General features: G+C 37.2%; 1 protein-coding gene across 1 annotated transcript in view; it reads left to right on the plus strand.

The window, feature by feature from the left end:
* The window catches only part of LOC140242389 (uncharacterized), a 200,169-nt gene extending 182,296 nt beyond the window's left edge, over nucleotides 1–17,873 (plus strand). The window contains exons 10-19 of the mRNA XM_072322125.1: nucleotides 1,888–1,996; nucleotides 7,888–7,953; nucleotides 8,459–8,539; nucleotides 9,525–9,657; nucleotides 10,712–10,842; nucleotides 13,057–13,128; nucleotides 13,949–14,020; nucleotides 14,518–14,598; nucleotides 15,971–16,103; nucleotides 16,663–17,873. Coding sequence (XP_072178226.1) covers nucleotides 1,888–1,996; nucleotides 7,888–7,953; nucleotides 8,459–8,539; nucleotides 9,525–9,657; nucleotides 10,712–10,842; nucleotides 13,057–13,128; nucleotides 13,949–14,020; nucleotides 14,518–14,598; nucleotides 15,971–16,103; nucleotides 16,663–16,825 — 1,041 coding nt within the window. The 3' untranslated portion in view covers nucleotides 16,826–17,873. The remainder of the gene's footprint in view (nucleotides 1–1,887; nucleotides 1,997–7,887; nucleotides 7,954–8,458; nucleotides 8,540–9,524; nucleotides 9,658–10,711; nucleotides 10,843–13,056; nucleotides 13,129–13,948; nucleotides 14,021–14,517; nucleotides 14,599–15,970; nucleotides 16,104–16,662) is intronic.
* Nucleotides 17,874–20,171: the final 2,298 nt, after the last annotated feature.

Below are 20,171 nucleotides of genomic sequence, written 5' to 3' on the forward strand. Positions count from 1 at the left end.
GGAATAGAACTTAAAGAGTATTAAATTGGCTACAACATACTAAAATCTGGAAGAAATTCACCGAAGGGTAAGTGAGCTAGTCGTAGATAAAGACAATCATGTCAATTTTCACATCTAGAAAAATTCCCTCCCATAGAGATAACACGTCATAATGAAGATAAAGAAAGAAGTACATATGACCTTTGACCCTACTTTGCACAGACAAGATGGCGTCTGAGCAAAAAGTGGTTATTTTGTGAAATGATTCTTGTAACATGGTCTTTACGTATGCAAAATATGGGAAAGATAAGACATGTATTCACCAAGATACAGGATGAAACATTTTTGACCTTTGACCCTAATTTACATACCCAAGAAGGTGCCCGATCAAGTAGTTGTTATTTTATGAAATAATGTACGTGACATAAACTAAACATGTGCAAAATATTGGGCTGATAGAGCTTGTTTTTCTTGAGTTATTGCAAAGAAAGTTGCAGAAAGAAAGGAATATGAAAAAAAAAATGGAAGATAAGCTTTAATTTCAACCAGGTTTTTGGGCATGATGCCGACTCCGTATGAAAGAACGAAGGGCACACTAACGATAGCCCAAAGTCTCAGCTACAACATACTAAAATATGGGAGAAATTCACCGAAGCATAAGTGAGCTAGTGCTCGATAAAGATAGTCATGTCAGTTTTCATTTCCAGAAAAACTGCACTCCCATAGAGATAACACGTAAACTGGTCAAATTTAACAATGTTACATTTAATCCCTTTTTACGAGGTGATGCCGTCATCCAATCAAATTGTTGTTATTATATATCTGAAAGACCATTTAATAAGCTACAACATATTGAAATTTGGACGAAAATCAACTAAAGAATAAGTGAGATATGCTTGAATGAACTTGAAATTTGATGACGTCATTTTGAAAATTTACTTTTTTAACTTTATTAAGAAATTTGATATATTTCAATCATTTTTCCAGCATTGCCAACCCATGAAATGACATGTACAACTCATCAGCTTTCAGAATATGTAAAGAAAATGGGGGGTCACCGTCCATCCTGACGAGTAAAATCGGATTTAAAATTGGCAGTTTTTTGGCATTGTTGCACTGTATATCGCCATTGACGCGCGCGCGGAATTTCAACTTTGACGGACCCGTATGACGTCATTTTGAGTGGGATTGACTTGAAACTTGGTAGAAATATTCCTTGACATTTCAGACATCCGATCAAAGTGAAAAAACGGGAAATTTTCATTGCATATGAGCTGTGCGTGCGTATATGTGCGCGCGCGTACGCGTCCGTCCGATTTTTTCAATTTTTCAAAAAATGCTCCAAATGGTCTGAAACATGTGCAAAAAGATTTTGAGCTCGATTGGAGCATACAAATATTTCAACGCGTGCGTACGCGCACATTTTAATAATAAATATGAATTTTGATAATATGAGTAGAATGCGCTTGACTTGAAATATATGTGACGTAAATTTCATTGAAAATTTGCATTCCATTAATGAGATATGAATGAAAATGTGTTTTCATATAATGACGTCATCGTGACGTCACGGTCGACTGATCACTATGATACATTAGATCAGTCATCTTTGAGGCATGATACATACATGGTATGATTTTGAAATTGATAGGCAGAGGACTTTCTGAGCTAACCTCTGCACAACTTTTGAGGAGAAATAAAGAAACAAATAAAGAAGAAGAAGAAGATTAAAGAATCAGTACAGATACAGAAGGTGATCCGAGAGGATACTCGGATCACCTAACTAGATCTATTCTTTACTTACCATGAAAGATGATAGATAAAGTGAAAATACTGTTTTGTATGGCTATTGACCTATTTCCGTCTGTGTGTGTGTGTGTGTGTGTGTGTCTTTTTCATAATTTACAGACTCCAGCCGACTTTCGTGGAATGTTGCAGGACGCTGTACCTCCTGACGTGTATAGAGAGTACACAAGAGAGGGAGTGAAAGAAGAAAACTTTGGCTCGGCAGCGAAAGGTAAAAACATACTGTACTATCATTTGAGTTCATGTGTGCAAAATATTGAGTCCAATACTTATATTTGACTGTTTGACATGGCAAGTATGATCAATCAATGACACCTTGGTAAAGTAGATAGCATTTACGTTTTATTATTTCAAAAGCAAATTTAGTTTGTCTAAGAAGTGCAACAAATAATAAGTCATAGAGTCTCTCCAGGCAGTATATCCTCATCCCCCTTTACCAAAAAAAAAAAAAACAACAACAACAACAACAACAACAAAACAAAGTGAAGGTGAATAACGATAGTCACTTTTTGACGATGGCCAATCAAGCAACAATCCTCAATTGCACAGTTCAAGACTCTAGATGGTTGCAGGGACAGATCAAGGAATTCTGTAAAGGGGGATGTCACTTATATTTCTGATGCTACTTCCGGGTTTCATTTCATTTTATTATTTTTATCTCTTTTGCTTTTTAACAAAAAATAAAGGGGTGTGTGCCTGTCGCCCCCCATCTAGATCCGCCACTGGGTTGGTATTAATGATTTATGCTTCCCCTTTGTTCTGGCTTGATTTAAGGGACTGGCTGTAAGTCATCAGGCTGTTGACTCTAGAATTCTTGGTACACACATGAATGGGTATATCCAGGTCATTTTGCTGTTGTTTTTCATGATTTTGTAGTCATTACTATGAATTTGAAATTTGCTTTTTCTTTCTTTTCTATTTATTTTGGTGTTCATGTGTTTTATCTTGTGCTGCATTGCTAAAGTTTTCTGTCACTGCTGGACCTTAAAGGAGTGTTTTTGTCACTATACTGACATCTTACCTGGGGAAACGGGTTCACCAAGTTTGATGATTTATTACTGCTAGAAGAGTGGAAGAGGTGGGGGGGGGGGGCAATCACAATGAATTATGACTGACTTGTTAATTGATGATCAATTCTGAAGAGATGTAGACAACCATACTAATGAACCTAAAATATACTTTTGATACATGCACATGAGTAGATATCTAAATCATTTTAAGATTCGGTGATCCCTCGCATTTATCCCCAAGTTGAATTATCCTTCGGGTTTATGTCAGGTTTAAATGTGTGCGAGTGTGTCACACACAAACACACTGCTATAGCTTCTGACCATCCGAGCATTGAGAATTTGTGTCTTGGACGAAAACTGATCTAGGGCTTTCTAAGACCCCGCTTACAGTGCGGGGCTGGGTCGAGCCCAGCTTGGCCGCGGCCAAGCCCAACCTCAATTGCGAGGCCGAGCCCCGAAATTTTGTCGGTGTACACTGCCGGGCTCGGCCGCGCTTTTGATTCAAACGTTTCAATATGTTGTCGTAGTGGCGCTCTGCTTGTAAACAAACGCAATTTGGTATTGTATGACTTTCAGACCCTAAAGGTGCGATCACACATCGCCGGTTTAGATGGCGGTTCATGGCGGTTCTCAAACCGCCGTGAACCGTGTACAAATGATGGCGGAAAGCACTTTGACTACGTTCTCAACACGTTTTGAACACGGAGCGAACGCGGATTGACGCAGTAGTAACACGGATCGCCCCGGAAGGTGGAGGAGTCCATACCAAGCCCATGTAGTTGGATGCAATCAGAGCCCTTTCACTTGTCCTCAATGGGTTTCAACAAGGAGCGTTTTGCTTTGTTAGGTAAACACAGTTTTAAAGAAATTATGAAAAGTTGTAGCCCCCTGTGCTTTACAGATTAATATAAGAGATGCAACACGCAATTATCTTCAAGTTTCAACGTGCTTTTTCTCTTTCTCTTTTTATTTTTAAAATATCTGTATTAACTGTCATTAAAAAGACATACATATCAAAGCAGAATCCAACATAGTTTCCAAAGTTTCCTGTTCATTCGCAGGTTTATTTATCAAGTTATGTACAAGAACTTTCTTGTTTCAACATCTCTCTTTCTTTTATTAAGTTTTCACATAATTATTTCGCGTATTGAATTTAAGATCTTGTTGCTTGTTTTTCCATGTTTTCACAAAATTGCTCCTTATTACCTTTCAGAGCTCCTTGTAAAATATGAGCCTATAAGAGTTCCTAAATCGTAAGGGGAATCTGTATGTGATACCCTCGATCCATTACAACCAACGACTATGGCAAACGTAGTTTATTCCGCCCCAGAACTGTGGAACAGTACCCCAAGTGATAAAACGTGCAAGTTCCATCAATAACTCCAAATGTTTTTAAAAACTTATCTGTTAAAATAGTTACATAGTGATTGTAGATGATGATTTATGCAGCATGTTGCTGTTTCTGAAATTACCTTTTCCTGTTTATCTTTTTGTTCCCCCTCTAAAGCGCATAGAGACCTTGCTAAAGGTATTATGCGCTATATAAGAACGGCAATAATGCCATGATAATATAATGATAACATCTTTAACAACAGTCAATAAAAAAGAAATATGTACATTATACATTATACATTATCAAAGAAGCATATACAGTATGTGTGCATATAGTTTCCTCTTTACTTACAGCAGGTTCACGTAACATAATAATGGTGGGGTCTTTTTTTTTTTCAAGTTTCAACATTGCTTTTCCCTCTACTCTCTTAAGTTTCAACATATCTGTAGCAACATTCAGTCTTACAAAAAGCCATACATAATCACGAAAGCGGAACCCAACATATTTACATAAGTTTTCTGTGTATAACTAATCAGGTTCACGTTGCTGGCCATCTTAAAAGCTGTTAAGCTTTAATAAAAGTATGAACTTACCTTTTAATGTAAATGATGTATACTATTCAACATACCTAACAACTTTTTGAACATCAAACTTTATTTGTTACTGTATGTGTTAACGAAATGGGGAAACTATACATTAAATATATTTACCCGATCTTGCATTTATGGGTTCATTTTTTTTTCTCCATTTTTTATTGCTCCGCCACGAAGTGTCGCCGGAGTCATTATTCTCTTTTAAGTTCATTGTTTCTTTTCGCTTGAAAATTATGGCAGTGTTAACACGGTATTATCACGGATCTTGCCGTGCAAACACGTTTTTTACACGATGAACGGCGTTGTGAACAAGGTCCATTTCAAACCGCCAAGACCGCCACGAAAAATTAAACATATTTAATTTTTCTGGCGGTTCCCCGCGGTTTCCCGCTGTTCTCGGGGTTCATGGTGGATGAGTGACGGATGACCAGGGTTTGTATACGGTGTAAACAACGGTCTTTGGCGGAGCACGGCGATTTTCTGAACCGCCATGAACCGCCATCTAAACTGGCGATGTGTGATTGCATCTTTAAAAACTGCACCTAAAGAAAAATTAAACATGTTTAATTTTTCGTGGCGGTATTGGCGGTTTGAAATGGACCGTGTTCATATCGCCGTTCATCGTGTAAAGAACGGCATCCTCCGTGTTTGCACCGCAAGATCCGTGATAATACCATGTTAACACCGCCATAATTTTCAAGCGAAAGAAACAATGAACTTAAAAGAGAATAATGGCTCCGGCGACACTTCGTGGCGGAGGAATAAAAAATGGAGGAAAAAAAAAAGCAAAGATGAACCCATAATCCAAGATCGGGTAAATATATTGAATGCTATAGTTTCCTTACTTCTTTAACACATATACAGTAAGAAATAGAGTTTGATGTTCAAAAAGTTGTTAGGTATGTTGAATTACCTCATTTACATTAAAACCATCATTTACATTAAAAGGTAAGTTCATAATTTTTGTTCAAGCTTAACAGCTTACAGTTATACACAGAAGACTTATGTATATATATTATGTTAATTGATACAGATAATATCATGTTGAAACTTAAGAGAGTAGAGGGAAAAGCAATGTTGAAACTTGAAAAAAAAATCACCATTATTGTGTTACGTGAACCTGAAAGTAAAGAGGAAACTATGCACACATGTAGGCCTATAGGTCCTATGCTTCTTTGATAATGTATAATGTACATATGTCTTTTTATTGACTATTGTTAACGATATTATTATTATATTATCTTTATTACCGTTCTTATAAAGCGCATAATACCTTTGGCAAGGTCTCTATGCGATTAAGAGGGGGAACAAAAAGATAAACAGGAAAAGGTAATTTCAGAAACAGCAACATGCTGCATTAATCATCATCTACAATCACTATGTTACTATTTTAACAGATAAGTTTTTAAAAACATTTTGAACTTATTGATGGAACTTGCATGTTTTATCACTTGGGGTGCTGTTCCACAGTTCTGGGGCGGCATAAACTACGTTTGTCATAGTAGTTTGTTGTAATGGATCGAGGGTATCACATACAGATTGCCCTTGCGATTTAGGAACTCTCATAGGCTCATATTTCACAAGGAGCTCTGAAAGGTAAGAAGGAGCAATTTTGTGAAAACATGGATAAACAAGCAACAAGATCTTAGATTCAATACGCGAAAAAATTATGCAAAAACTTAATAAAGAAAAAGAAAGATGTTGAAACAAGCAAGTACTTGTACATCACTTGATAAATAAACCTGCGAATGAACAGGAAACTTTGGAAACTATGTTGGATTATGCTTTGATATGTATGTCTTTTTAATGACAGTTAATACAGATATTTTAAAAATTAAAAGAGAAAGAGAAAAAGCACGTTGAAACTTGAAGATAATTGCGTGTTGCATCACTTATAACTTAAAACGCTCCTTGTTGAAAGCCATTGAGGACAAATGAAAGGGCTCTGATTGCACCTAACTACATGGGCTTGGTATGGACTCCTCCACCTTCCGGGGAGATCCGTGTTCCTACCGCGTCAATCCGCGTTTACTCCGTGTTCAAAATGTGTTGAGAACGTAGTCGCATCGCGTTCAAGTGCTTTCCGCCATCATTTGGACATGGTTCACGGCGGTTTGAGAACCGCCATGAACCGCCATTTAAACCAGCGATGTGTGATCTCACCTTTTTTAGTGCCAACTGAATTCCGTGGCGACGAAGTCGCCGTTCGGGCAAAGGCCTTTGCCGAAGGGAAAAAAAATCCTTAAATTTTCTTCGACGTTGAGGGGGTTAATATCCAGAATAGCGAAATAGTACAGGCAGAGGGTTTGGAAGCCAGACTAAAATTGGCCGCACATTTGGCCCAGTTTGCGTTTACACTGAGAACAGGCCGGGCTCGACCGCGGCCGCGAGACCACCTCTACAGCGTGGCCAAATGTGCGGTCAATTTTGGCCTCGCATTTGGCCTTTTGCGCGTTTTACACTGAAAGGAAGGAGGGCTCGGCCGCGGCCGAGCCGCGGCCGAGCCTCGCACTGTAAACGGGGTCTATAGCTCAGTCGGTAGAACACCGGGCCAGCCATCCGGAGATCTAGGGTTCGAATCCAAATGGAATTCCATTTTCTTTGCTCATTTTCCACTAATCATTTTAAGATTACTATTCTTAAATACAGAAGTTATTGCTATGCATTGAGCATTTGCTTTTTTTTCTCTCAAATAGATCATCTTGATGTGTATCCACTTGGTACATAAATATGAGTGGATAAACAGATCATTGTAATGCTGATGTTCATTAAAATCATAGTAGTCATTGTATGCATTTCAACTTTTTTTAATTATTTCGGTGAACGCTGTCACTGGATCTTATTAATGAGTGTTTTGCTGACAGCTACTCTTCCCTGGGGAAACAGGTTCACCAAGTTTGGTGATTTATTACTGGTGTCCACTGAAGTAGAAGAGGTGGAGGGGGTGGGGAGTGGTTGGACTGAAACTCAGTTTGGACGTGGAATGGTATTGAACCCATGAACCCAGGGTAGAATAACAATCAAATTATTGATTGATTTATGAGAAATAATGCTGATGACTCTAGAATATACTCTTGACGCATGCACATGAGTTGATAGCTAACACATTTTAAGATTGCTATATGCTTATGTACTTATTGCTATATGCATTTGTTTTTCTCTCAAGTACTAGTAAATCATCTAGATGACTCAGACGAGGAGGCTCATCCAAAAAGCGGAAATGAAGATTCTGGTAAATTATTGTAACAAAGCAGATTTAAAGAATGTATATAAAGTGTAATCCTTGTTCCTTTGTTTTGTTTTGTTTTTTGTTTGTTTTTTGTTTTTTTTTGTTTTTTGGTACAGCTTTGTGAAAAAGTCACTAGGCAGGCCTACATCACCAAGTAAGCATATCCTGTCCAAAAACCTATTTTCCCACTTAGTAGAAGTTGCTACATTTTAGTCTTGATTTCAGTTTTAAAGAATGAAAGAAATAGACTTACCTAATTTGGCAACAATGCCATGTGAGTATAAGGGTTTTCAATAAATAAGAAGCAAAGATTTTTGAAGGTGAGGTATTATTGGAATAAATGATTAATCCTGAGGTATGTGTGTCAAATCTTAGCAGGCTATTGACTCTATAGAATAAACTCTCGGTACATAGACATGAGTGGATATCCAGATCATTGTAATGTTGATATCCATTTGTATTCATTGCTATGCATTTTGACTGTGCTTTTTTCCCCAAACCAATCTAGATGACACCTCTGAGAATGATGGGGAAGAAGTCCGAGGACCACGAAAGAAAGACGAACACCCAAATTCCTCAAAATCGGAAGGTAAATGGATATGAAAAATGTATGTATCTTTATGCATTTTTGCAGGTTTGAAGTGTAACTTTCTGCTTAATAAGCTTGATTGAATTTCCCTATGGTACCCATTAACGGTATGTCAAGACCTTAACTGTGTCTCTTAAGCGTCGCACAAATACTTCGAATAAATTATTCCTAGTATAAGTCGTAGGCCTACTTGTGAGTACATTGTATCCACACACAATAGACTTTACCTGTTTCAATTTGCTGTAGGGTTGATGACTAATATACTGTGTTCACCATCTTTATCTGTGCCCGACAAAGAATCTCATAAGAATATTTATTTGATATTAATGTATTTCTACCCCTGCAGATGATTCCTGCTTGGAACCTATACCCTTGGTGTATGATAATAAGCTGAATGTTCTCTGCACGATCAGTGACAAGCAGTTTCACACTGGGGCATAGACTTTTTCATAATGCATGTGAAACAAAGCCTGATAGTCAAAGGAGGTATATTTTCTCTACTGGAGAAGTGTTCATAGATGACGTATTATTGTCATCATGGAATGGATGCAACAAGGTCTCTTAAAACAAGCAAAAGGGAAAGGAAGAGGGAGAAGATGAGAGAGAAGGAAAAAATATGAGATATATTGAAGAAAGATAAAGTTTGGCATTTATGAAGAGAGGGTGCAGAACATGCAGTGCTCTAAGACTTGTCTTCCTCTAGGTACTTTAGAAATGTAAAAAAAAAAGAAAAAAACCCAACATATCAATTAGTACATTACAATTTTACACAAATCGTAATGAAAAAAAAAGACTGAGAACGCAAACAATAACTCAGTGAGACATTACTTAGTTTGTTAATATCATTTATGGGCAAAGAAAAACAAGAATTTGTTGATGTTCAGTGTCTACTATGCTTGAGCAAAACAATGTCCATATTTACTGTATTTTGCTAATTGATATAGACAGAAGTTAGATTGTCATCTTGTGGTTTCCCTGATTTTAGGAAGATCGAATCCCATGGAGCGAGCCTGTGTACTGTGTTGCAAGAAAACACAGGATATGAGCAAACACTTGGAACGAGAACATAAATTGTACGGGGAGGAGCGATGGAAATATATATGTCTGTCCCGAGAAAGGTATTTAAGGAATATTTTATCGTTCTTTCCTACAAGTATGATTTCTTTTTTTGTTGCGCAACTGCTTATTCATACGTGTTATACAGTATACGTGAATCTCATCAGCTGAATTTGTATAGTCTAATAAGATACAATAGAGAAGACACATATAGTCATGAACTATGGACTCCTGAAACATGTCCGATTAGTTTTGGAGATTGGATGTTTGCATCTGAACAAAAAAGCAAATATCATTGACACAACACATGATATAAAAATCTTTATATAACACCTGAAGAGATCCTTGTCATTTGATTGGTTGTTTGACATTGATATCATTCGGCCCATTTCACTTTGACGTCATCATCCGTGCAATTGTGACTCCATTTACCGCGCAATTTTGGATCCATACGATTTGCTCCATTGCACACTCGCTGAGAGCCCGACGCACTATGCGTGTAAAACGCTTGCGTTCGCAGTGTATGTATGCGACAGCACGCTATAATAGCGTAAAGCGCTAGTGAGCACTCTCGCGATCTCAGATTCTCTCTTGTTTCTAAATCACTATTTAACATCAAATGACAAGGATCTATTTTAGGTGTTATATAAAACAAATAATAAATGTTTTTCATTTGTGCAATGGACAGAATATTTCATTCGGTGAAAGATGAAAATGTCTGATCCATTCACCTCGGCTGCGCCTCGTTGAATGGATCATTTCATCTTTCACCTCATGAAATATTCTGTCCATTGCAGTCATAAACAATTCATTATTTGTATAATAAAAAATCACATGCATCACTGAGAAGTTGAGAATATGTGCTTTCATCAAGAAGGGAAACAATACCCCTTCTCCCTCCCCCCCCCCAAAAAAAAGAAAGTATAAGTAAGTGACAGCTATCGCCAACTAACTAAAAATTGATTGGATTTTTGTTGTTTAAAAAAAGTTGATTTGGTAGTCTGCTTGGGCTGCATTGCATTTTTCTTTCTGACTCCTGAAATTTGCATTGAAATGTATGTAAGTGAAAACTTCATAATTGATGTTTTGTCATTTCTCTCATTTTGTTATTTGAAGAGCTATCCAGAGAAGCAGCACCACTAAGAGGGCACCAGGGACAGATTGCCCCCTCTGCTTTGCTAGAAATCTAAGCAAGCTGGGAGACCCCCTCCACAGAAAGCACAAGACAGCAGCCAGTAACACAGAAGGTGGAAACAATAATCAATTCACTTTTTAAGTGCAATTTCAAAAATTTGTTTGTTGCTGTTGGTTTTTTGCTTTGATTTTTTTATTGCACTGGCAATGTTTACGGTTGCCAATTTGAATGTGTTTGTACAAAGTGCACAGTAGCATTATTTATATGCATATGCCCTATTACACGTACTAGGTGTTACAAAATACATTTCCCACTTTTGATCCTTAATAGTTCTTATCGGATAACACTGGCATTGACATGATTGATATGAGCAATAGCAGAATAGTGTACAATTTAGTTGGTGATTTGAATATGAAAGCATGAATTAATCTCGTTAAATCCATAATTGATTTTAAAGTTAAGTTCTAGATTTTGGTCAACTTTGAACTCACTGTATAATTAAACTTTACACAAGAACCAATGGTGTGTATGTGAGTGTGTGTGCGAGTGTCTCAGGCCGCAATGTTGTATGCTTGTATCGATTAATTGTACCCGACAACTTAGAAGCAATAAATATATCGAACGTTTGCGTATCAGAAAAACGCAGACATAATTATATGGATAAACGTCGTCAAAAAAAAAAAAAAATAGCCATTTCACAATTAGCACTAGCTTGTAATGACCTTGAGAACCACCGACTTTACACAATATGAAATGATCTTTCAGAAGAGCAAATGAAAACAGCCAAGCAGGAGATGGCAATTTCTACACGTAAGCGCTGTATGAAAGTCTTTTGTTAATTTGGTTGAACTTGTTGAAAAGAATGCAAATTCATCAGTCCATTCCGATATACATCTGGTTCACACAAAAATATTTGTAGCATTGCTTTTTATGAAGACATATATCATGTCTTTAGGGTTTTGTTTTGTTTTTTCCATTTACATACTTCAATTACAAGTCAATTTCAAGAGAAGGTCCGATATGACTTTTATCCATGCACATGAACCGGTATCTTTATAAACCCGTTAAAAATCATAAAAGCCATTGGGGTCTACAAGTTTTTCTTTGCAGAAAATCATAGCCATGCAAGCACATATACATTTCATCAGAAATTGTTTAAAATAAATATAAAAAACAAAAGAAAAACATGATTCCATCTTTGCCGGCCGTTTCCTTACACGTATACATACAAAAAAAGACATACATTTGAGTTCATGTGTGCAAAACATTGAGTCCAATACTTACGTTGTATATTTTACCGTTTGACATGGCAAGTATGATCAATCAAGGACACTTTAGTAAAGTAGATAATTGAAGCATTTACATTTTATTATTTGAAAAGATAATTTAGTTTGTCTAAAAAGTTTGTTCTTTATTCTGGCTTGATTGCAAGGGACTGGCTCTAAGTCATCAAGCTATTGACTCTAGAATTCGATGCACACATGAACTGGTCTATTCAGGTCATTTTCATGTTCATTTTCTGTCATTGGATCTGAAATGAGTGCTTTGTCGCTATACTGATAGCTACTCTTTGCTGGGGAGACAGGTTCACCAAGTTTAGTGATGTAATTACTGGTGTCATTTGAAGTCGAATAGATGGGGGGGGGGGGGGGGTACTTGGATCGAAACTCAGATTGGATAGTGGACTGGTATTGAACCATAAACCCAGGGTAGAATAACAATCAATTATGATTGACTTGTTAATTGATGGTCAATGCAGAAGATGTACAAAAAATCATACTAATGACTCTAGAATATACTTTTGATACATGCACATGAGTTGATATCTAAATCATTTTAAGATTACTATTCTCATATACAGAAGTTATTGCTATGCATTCAGTCTTTGGTTGTTGTTTTTTTTTTCTCTCTCAAATAGATCAACTAGATATGTATCCACTCGGTACATAAACATGAGTCGATATCCAGATCATTGTAATACTGATGGTCATTTGTAGTCATTGTATACATTTAAACTTTCGTTTTTTTATTATTTTGATGAAAACTGTCACTGGATCTTATCAATGAGTGCTTTGGTGCCAACTGAAGTAGAAGAGGTGGGGGGGGGTGGTTGGACTGAAACTCTGATTGGACGCTACTTGTACTGAACCCATTAACCCATGGTATAATCGCAATCAAATAGGATTGATTTACAAGAAATCATGCTGATGACTCTAGGATATACCCTTAATACATGCACATGTGTTGATATCGAACACATTTAAGATTGCTATTCTTATGTAGTTATTGCATTTTTTTACTATGACCTTTTTTTCTCTGTCTCAAGTAAAACATCTAGATGACTCAGACGAGGAGGCTCGTTCAAAACAAGGAGATGAAGATCTTTTCGAAGATTCTGGTAAATTATTGTCACAAAACAGATTTAAGGAATGTATAAAATGTGTAATCCATGTTCCTTTGTTTTGTTTTGTTTTTTGTTCAGCTTTGTGGAAAAATCATTAGGTATGCCTACATCACGAAGTAAGCATATTATCCTGCCTAAAAACCTATTTCTCCCACTTTGTAGAAGTTGTGACATTTTAGTTTTGATTTCGAGTTTTTAAAAAAAATGAAAGAAATAGACTTACCTAATTTGGCAAAAAAAAAAAAATGCCATGTGCGTTTAAGCTTCTTGGAATTTCGATAAAAAAGGAGCAAAGATGTTTGAAGGTGAGATATTATTGGAATAAATGAATAATCCTTAAGATGTGGGTCAAATCGTAGCAGGCTATTGACTCTAGAATAAACTCCTGGTAAATAAACATGCGTGGATATCTAGATCATAAATGCTTATTGTCTACATTCAAACTTTCCCTTTTTTATCACTTTGGTGAACGCTGTCACAGGATCTTATTAATGAGTGCTTTGTCACTATCCTGACAGCTACTCTACTCTGGGGGAAAACAGGTTCACCAAGTTTGGTGATTTATTACTGGTGTAAACTGAAGTAGAAGAGGTGGAGGGGGTGGGGAGTGGTTGGACTGAAACTGAGATTGGATAACCCAGGTTAGAATCACAATCAAATAGGATTGATTTACAAGAAATCATACTGATGACTCTAGAATATACTCTTGACACATGCACATGAGTTGAGATCTAACGCATTGTAAGATTGATATGCCTATGTACCTATTGCTATGCATTATTTTTTTTTTTACTATGACTTTTCTTCTCTCAAGCAAATCATCTAGATGACTCAGACGAGGAGACTCGTCCAAAAAAAGGAGATGAAGATCTTTTCGAAGATTCTGGTAAATTATTGTGACAAAACAGATATAAGGAATGTATGTATTAGAGTGTAATCCATGTTTCTTTGTTTTGTTGTGTGTGTGTGTGTGTGTGTGTTTGGTGCAGCTTTATGAAAAAGTGACTAGGCAGGCCTACATCAACAAGTAAGCATATCCTGTCTAAAAACCTATTTCTCCCACTTTGTAGAAGTTCTTACATTTAGTCTTGATTTCAAGTTTTTAAAAAATCGAACAAAATAGACTTACCTTATTTGGAAACAATGCCATGTGAGTATAAGCTTCTTTATTTTCAATAAAACAGAAGCAAGGATGTTTGAAGGTGAGATATTGTTGGAATAAATGAATAATCCTGAAGATGTGTGTCAAATCGTAGCATGCTATTGACTCTAGAATAAACTCTTTGTGCATAAACATGAGTGGATACCCAGCCCCATTGTAATATTGATATTCATAATATGTAGTCATGTTTGGACTGTGCTTTTTTCCCCAAATCAATCTAGATGACACCGCTGAGAATGATAGGGAAGAAGTCCTAGGACCACGAAAGGAAGACGAACACCCAAATTCCTCAAAATCAGAAGGTGAATGGATAGGCCCTATGTAAAATTTGTGTATCTTTATGCGTTTTTGCAGGTTTAAAGTGTGACTTTCTGCTTAAGAATGAGTTTGACTGAATGTCCCTATGGTACACATTAATGGTATTTCAAGACCTTAACGGTGTCTCTTTGGGGTCGTGCAAATACTTAGAATAAATCATTCTTGTAAGTTGTAGACCTACTTGTGATAGTACATTGTATCCACACACAATAGATTTCACATGTTTCCATTTGCTGTAGGGTAGATGACTAATATACCGAGTTCACCATCATTATCTGTGCCCTATACAAAGAATCTCATAAGAACAATCGGGTATTTATTTAATATTACTGCATCCCTACCCCTGCAGATGATTCCTGCCTGGACCCTATTATCTTGTTGTATGATAATAAAGTGAAGATGAATGTTCTTTGCACGAGCAGTGACAAGCAGTTTCACACTGGGGCATAGACTTTTTTCATAATTCATGTGAAACAAAGTCTGATAGTTAAAGGAGGTGTATTTTCTCTATTGGCGAAGTGATCATAGATGACGTATTAGTGTCATCATGATGAAATGGGTGCTACAAGGTCTCTTAAAACAAGCAAAAGGCCAAGGAAGAGGGGGAGGATGAGAGAGAAGGAGAGAGAGAAAAAAGATGAAATATATTGAAGAACGATGCATAGCATTTATGAAGAGAGGGTGCAGAACATGCAGTGATCTAAGACTCGTCTTCCTCAAGGTACTTTAGAAATGCAAAAAAAAAAGGAAGAAATTAATACACTATAACTTTTTAACAAAACGTAATAAAAAAAAGGGAAAGCAACAAATAACTTGGGAAGGCATTACTTAGTCTATTAATATCATTTACGGGCAAAGAAAGAAGAATTTGTTGTTTACCATGTTCGAGCAAAACAAAATGTCCATGTTAACTGTATTTCGCTGACTGGTATACAAAAGTTTGATTCAAATTCATGAAATTCTTCCGTCGAGATGTTTTCATTGGAACTGTTTGACAAATTGCCCTATATCGATGTAAATAAGCACTGAATTGATCAGTGTTTAGTAGTAGCCATGTTAAAAAATCATGGGCGTATACTCGAGCAGGATTCGAACCTACGACCTCCTGATCACCGGACAGGCGTCATCTCCACTAGACCACCGAGCTTTCGCCCGACAGCAAGTGTTGGTTCTAATCCTTATAGCATGCAGCGGGTACTGCCTTATTATTCAAATTCATGAAAGCCTTCCGTCGAGATGTTTTCATTGCAACTGATTGACAAATTGCCCTACATTGACTTATTTACGTCGATGTAGGGCAGTTTGTCAATCAGTTGCAAAAGTTAGATTATCATCCTGTGGTTTCCCTGATTTTAGGAAGATCGAATCGCATGGAGCGAGCCTGTGTACTGTGTTGCAAGAATACGCGGGATATGAGCAAACACTTGGAACGAGAACATAAATTGTGCGGGGAGGAGCGATGGAAATATATGTATCTATCGCGAGAAAGGTATTTCATTAAATATCTTATCGTTCTATTCTACAGGCATGATTTTGTTTTTGTTTTTGTTGCACAACTGCTTATTCATACGTGTTATACAGTATACGTGAATCTCATCAGCTGAATTTGTATAGTCAAATAGTATATAATAGAGTAGACTGGTAGTCATGAAATATGGGCTACTGAAACATTTCAGATTAGTACTATAAATCTGGAGACTGGAAGTTTGCATCTGAACAAAAAGGCAAATATCATTGAATCACGATATAAAATCTATCAAAAATTACATCACTGAGCAGTAGAGATTAATGTGCTTCCATCAAGAAGGAAAAAGGAACCCTTCTCCCCCCCCCCTCCCAAAAGAAAGAAAGAAAGAAAGAAAGTAACAGCTATCACCAACTAACAGCACATTAATTGTATTTTTGTTGTAAAAAAATGATTTGGTAGTCTGCTGGGGATGCATTGTATTTTTCTTTCTGACTCAAAGTTCAAAGTTTGCATTGAAATGTATATAAGTGAAAACTTCATAATTGATGTTTTGTCATTTCTCTCATTTTGTTATTTGTAGAGCTATCCAGAGAAGCAGCACCACCACTAAGAGGGCACCAGGGAAAGATTGCCCCCTCTGCTTTGCTAGAAATCTAAGTAAGCTGGGAGACCACCTCCACATAAAGCACAAGACAGCAGCCAATAACACAGAAGGTGGAAATAATAATCAATTCACTTTTTAAGTGCAATTTCAAAACCAACTTCAAGTTATCCCCAAGATGCCATAATGATATTATGTTTTCATGAAACGTGTACCTACAATATGAAAGTTATAGAATATCAAAGTTCACGTTTTCTCACATGTTTCACAAAACAGTATCATTATAGAGCATGGACCCTAATGCGAACACTTAGTTTCGTGAAAATACCTTAAGGCATTGTACAATGTATACAGAGTCAGTTCTACAAAGGTACTTTGAACTGTATTGAGAAAACGTATTTTTACCAGACAGTAGTGTAATTTTACCACTTAAACATGACTTTTGACCCTTGACCAATGGCCTCATGACCCAAAACTTCCCAAGAGATATATTACTACGTAAAACATGTAAATGTACCCATTTTCAAGATATTGAGAAAATATATGAGTTTTAGCCTTTTCATTGACCTTTAACCCAGTGGCCTTTACTTTCTTTACAGAACATTGACCTTGAAATGCATACATACATACAAACATACGTACTAAAAGTTTTGTAAAGATACCATAGACATTGTAGAGCTGAGCGTCTACAATGCGTCATTTTAAGGTTCATCGAGCTGTATGGGGAAAATACTGTAAATGCACCAGTATGAGGTGTACTAGTAATCTTAGCACGGTATAGGCCCGCATAAAGAATCGCCCTCTCTCGGACAACTCGGGGCAGGCACCAGACACGGAGCGAGTCGATCTGGAAAAGGCTGTGAATGTGACGTCACCGTATCGAGCCTGCACGCGCACGCTGCAGCTAGCTAGCTGCATGCATGTGATATGCATTGCTAGACTGTATATCTATGTTTTTTTACTCGCGATCGCCTCATCGTCAGGAAACTCGGAAGTTTAGTAAAATCAAATCTGTCACTGTAAAGTTCTGATTTTAAACTACGGGATTATCAAAGTAATATAACATTTCCGTGGAAATTCAAACTTTTTGATATCAGTAAGTCATTATTTTACCGGTGTACAATCGTCTGCTATATTTCGTTTGTGGGAACATTGTACCTATTCACCTGGATGTTTTCTGTTTATATGAAATGCAATCAATAAAGATCACAAGAAAATGCATCTTTGATATTTCTTTTGTGTGATTTTATTTCATTTCTGTGTAAGCCTTTGCTTACACACGGCCATCTCTATTCCGCTATTCAAATATTGTTATCGGCCCTTTTGCGCCAACAGAAAATATGTACTGACTTTAGCAAAACGAACTAGAAAGGTTCTACACATGTCAATTTACTGATGAAATCTCACACGAAGTACTGCAAAAACTGTTATCTAGTAAAATTGCAATATGGAGCTGAAATAAACATGTTAAACAATATTTATTAATTTTTAAAAGGAATCTCTTCAAAAGATTTTTATTTAGATCAAATTTGTGGGGAATATTCCAGATATGCAAAATGGAATTGGCATCATTGTCCGAACGTGCTGCCCATAGAAAACTGTGTGTAAAAAAAAAAGTAACGTTGCACTAACTATGCATTGATGATGAGCGATAGTTAATGGTTCGACATCACAGTTCAAACTATCTAACGAAGATGAGGACTGAGTGATTCTTAAAATCTAAATCCAAAAAATAGTCAACGGCAATCACGGTTTACGCCTAGTTAGAAGAAAACGGCACTCAGTACATATAGACTCTAGACTAGAACTAGGACTAGGACTAGTGAGCAGTCAAGGACCGAGAAGATTCTACTCGCCGCTCCGTCGACAGCTGTACGTGCACAGCGCTAATAATAGGCACAGCGTAAACGTTTCGTATGCAATACATACCCCGAATGGCCCTAGCCCTGCTGCCAGAACTTGAAGAAAGTCCAGACGAAAGTCCAGACTCCAAGGTCTAGCGTTGCCGCTAGAGGCCCTTGTGCTGCAGGCCCTGTTGTTTCTGTGCTGAATTTTGCAGGTAATGTATCTGCTTTATGGATTTTCAATGTTTTTGTGGTCGAGATAAATCTCATGGTGGTCGTATTAACACCAAGGTCGTTTTAACATTCAAACAAATAGTTAGGCCTACAGGGAAAAATCAGTATCATTAATATGTCTCATGCATTTTTGTGTGAATTTCTTACATATTTCCTTGTACATTTTGACCTGTTGTTTACTATATTATAATTATTTTTTTTTTGGGGGGGGGGTATTATGGGTTTAAATTTTTACAATACTGTACTATTTCTTTTGGCTATGCAATTAAGGCCTGTATGCGTACGTTAAAAAAATCAAGGGGTATTAATTGGTAAATCCAAATCAAAAATGCATTTTGAGGCCAGATATCTTGATTCAACAACAAAACTACCTTTGCTAATTTCCCCATTTTGGCATAGTCTAAAAAGTTAGGCCCTAGCTCAGACAAAGTCATGCTAATTGAATTGCTAACAGTTAGGCCCTTAATTGCTCTCATTCCAAACTCAAAATCTCACAATCGAACTTCTTGAATCTTGTTCTAGTTCTATTGAACTGAAACTGAAAGCTCTGTATACTCTGATACCTTCCCAAATTCATGTTGATGGCCTGTGGCTGGGCTAATACATACTCACATTTCACATTATTCAATTTGATATGAAATCTGCTACAAATGGTGCTAAAACTTACCAATTTTGAACATTAGCTGGGTCAAGTCTACTGCGGAGATCGATTTCACCCGCGCCTTCGTCGCCATCTCTCTCCCGCTCCACTACCCGGCCAGCCACGGCGGGATTGCGAGGAAGAGGCTCGTTTTGATACGGTACAGGCTGGCGTTCAACTGCACCTGCACTGCCTGATGATCCTTCGACGTCACTTTCATCTTCGTCGTACTCGCCTATCTCCCCATGGTCGTTATCGTAAGAGTCCGAATCATTAAACGAATCCTCCGAATCTGGATCACATTCCAAAATGAGGTCCTCGATATCCAAGTCAGAGGTACCTTCTGCCATTAAACAAGAAAGTCTAGTCGGCTTCGCATCCTACACGTATTAGCTTGGCTTTGTATACAGCTAGCTCGCGCTCGCTCTCTCGCATAAGATCGAGGCCTCATCACGGTGACGTCATCTCCCTGCTGAGAGTACAAACGAGCTGTTCTCTGGCTTTATTAAAACTAGTTATTCGTTTTATTAAGAAGGGCGTATCATTGGTAAGCGTTTCTAGGTGAATTCGAAACATGGTTAGGTGGAATCTATGGTACTCCCTCGTTATAACGAGGTATATATGACCCTGGTTTATGCATAATTTAGATTTCTATGCGGGCCTACTTTAACCACTTTAACCTATAAACCTTTGACCTCCAACCTCGTTTCCAAGATACAGAGAAAAAACATTTCAGCCTTTTTTACTGAATGTTTGACCCGATGACCCTA

The sequence above is a fragment of the Diadema setosum genome, chromosome 19 (assembly GCF_964275005.1).
Source record: "Diadema setosum chromosome 19, eeDiaSeto1, whole genome shotgun sequence".
NCBI classification, from domain to species: domain Eukaryota; kingdom Metazoa; phylum Echinodermata; class Echinoidea; order Diadematoida; family Diadematidae; genus Diadema; species Diadema setosum.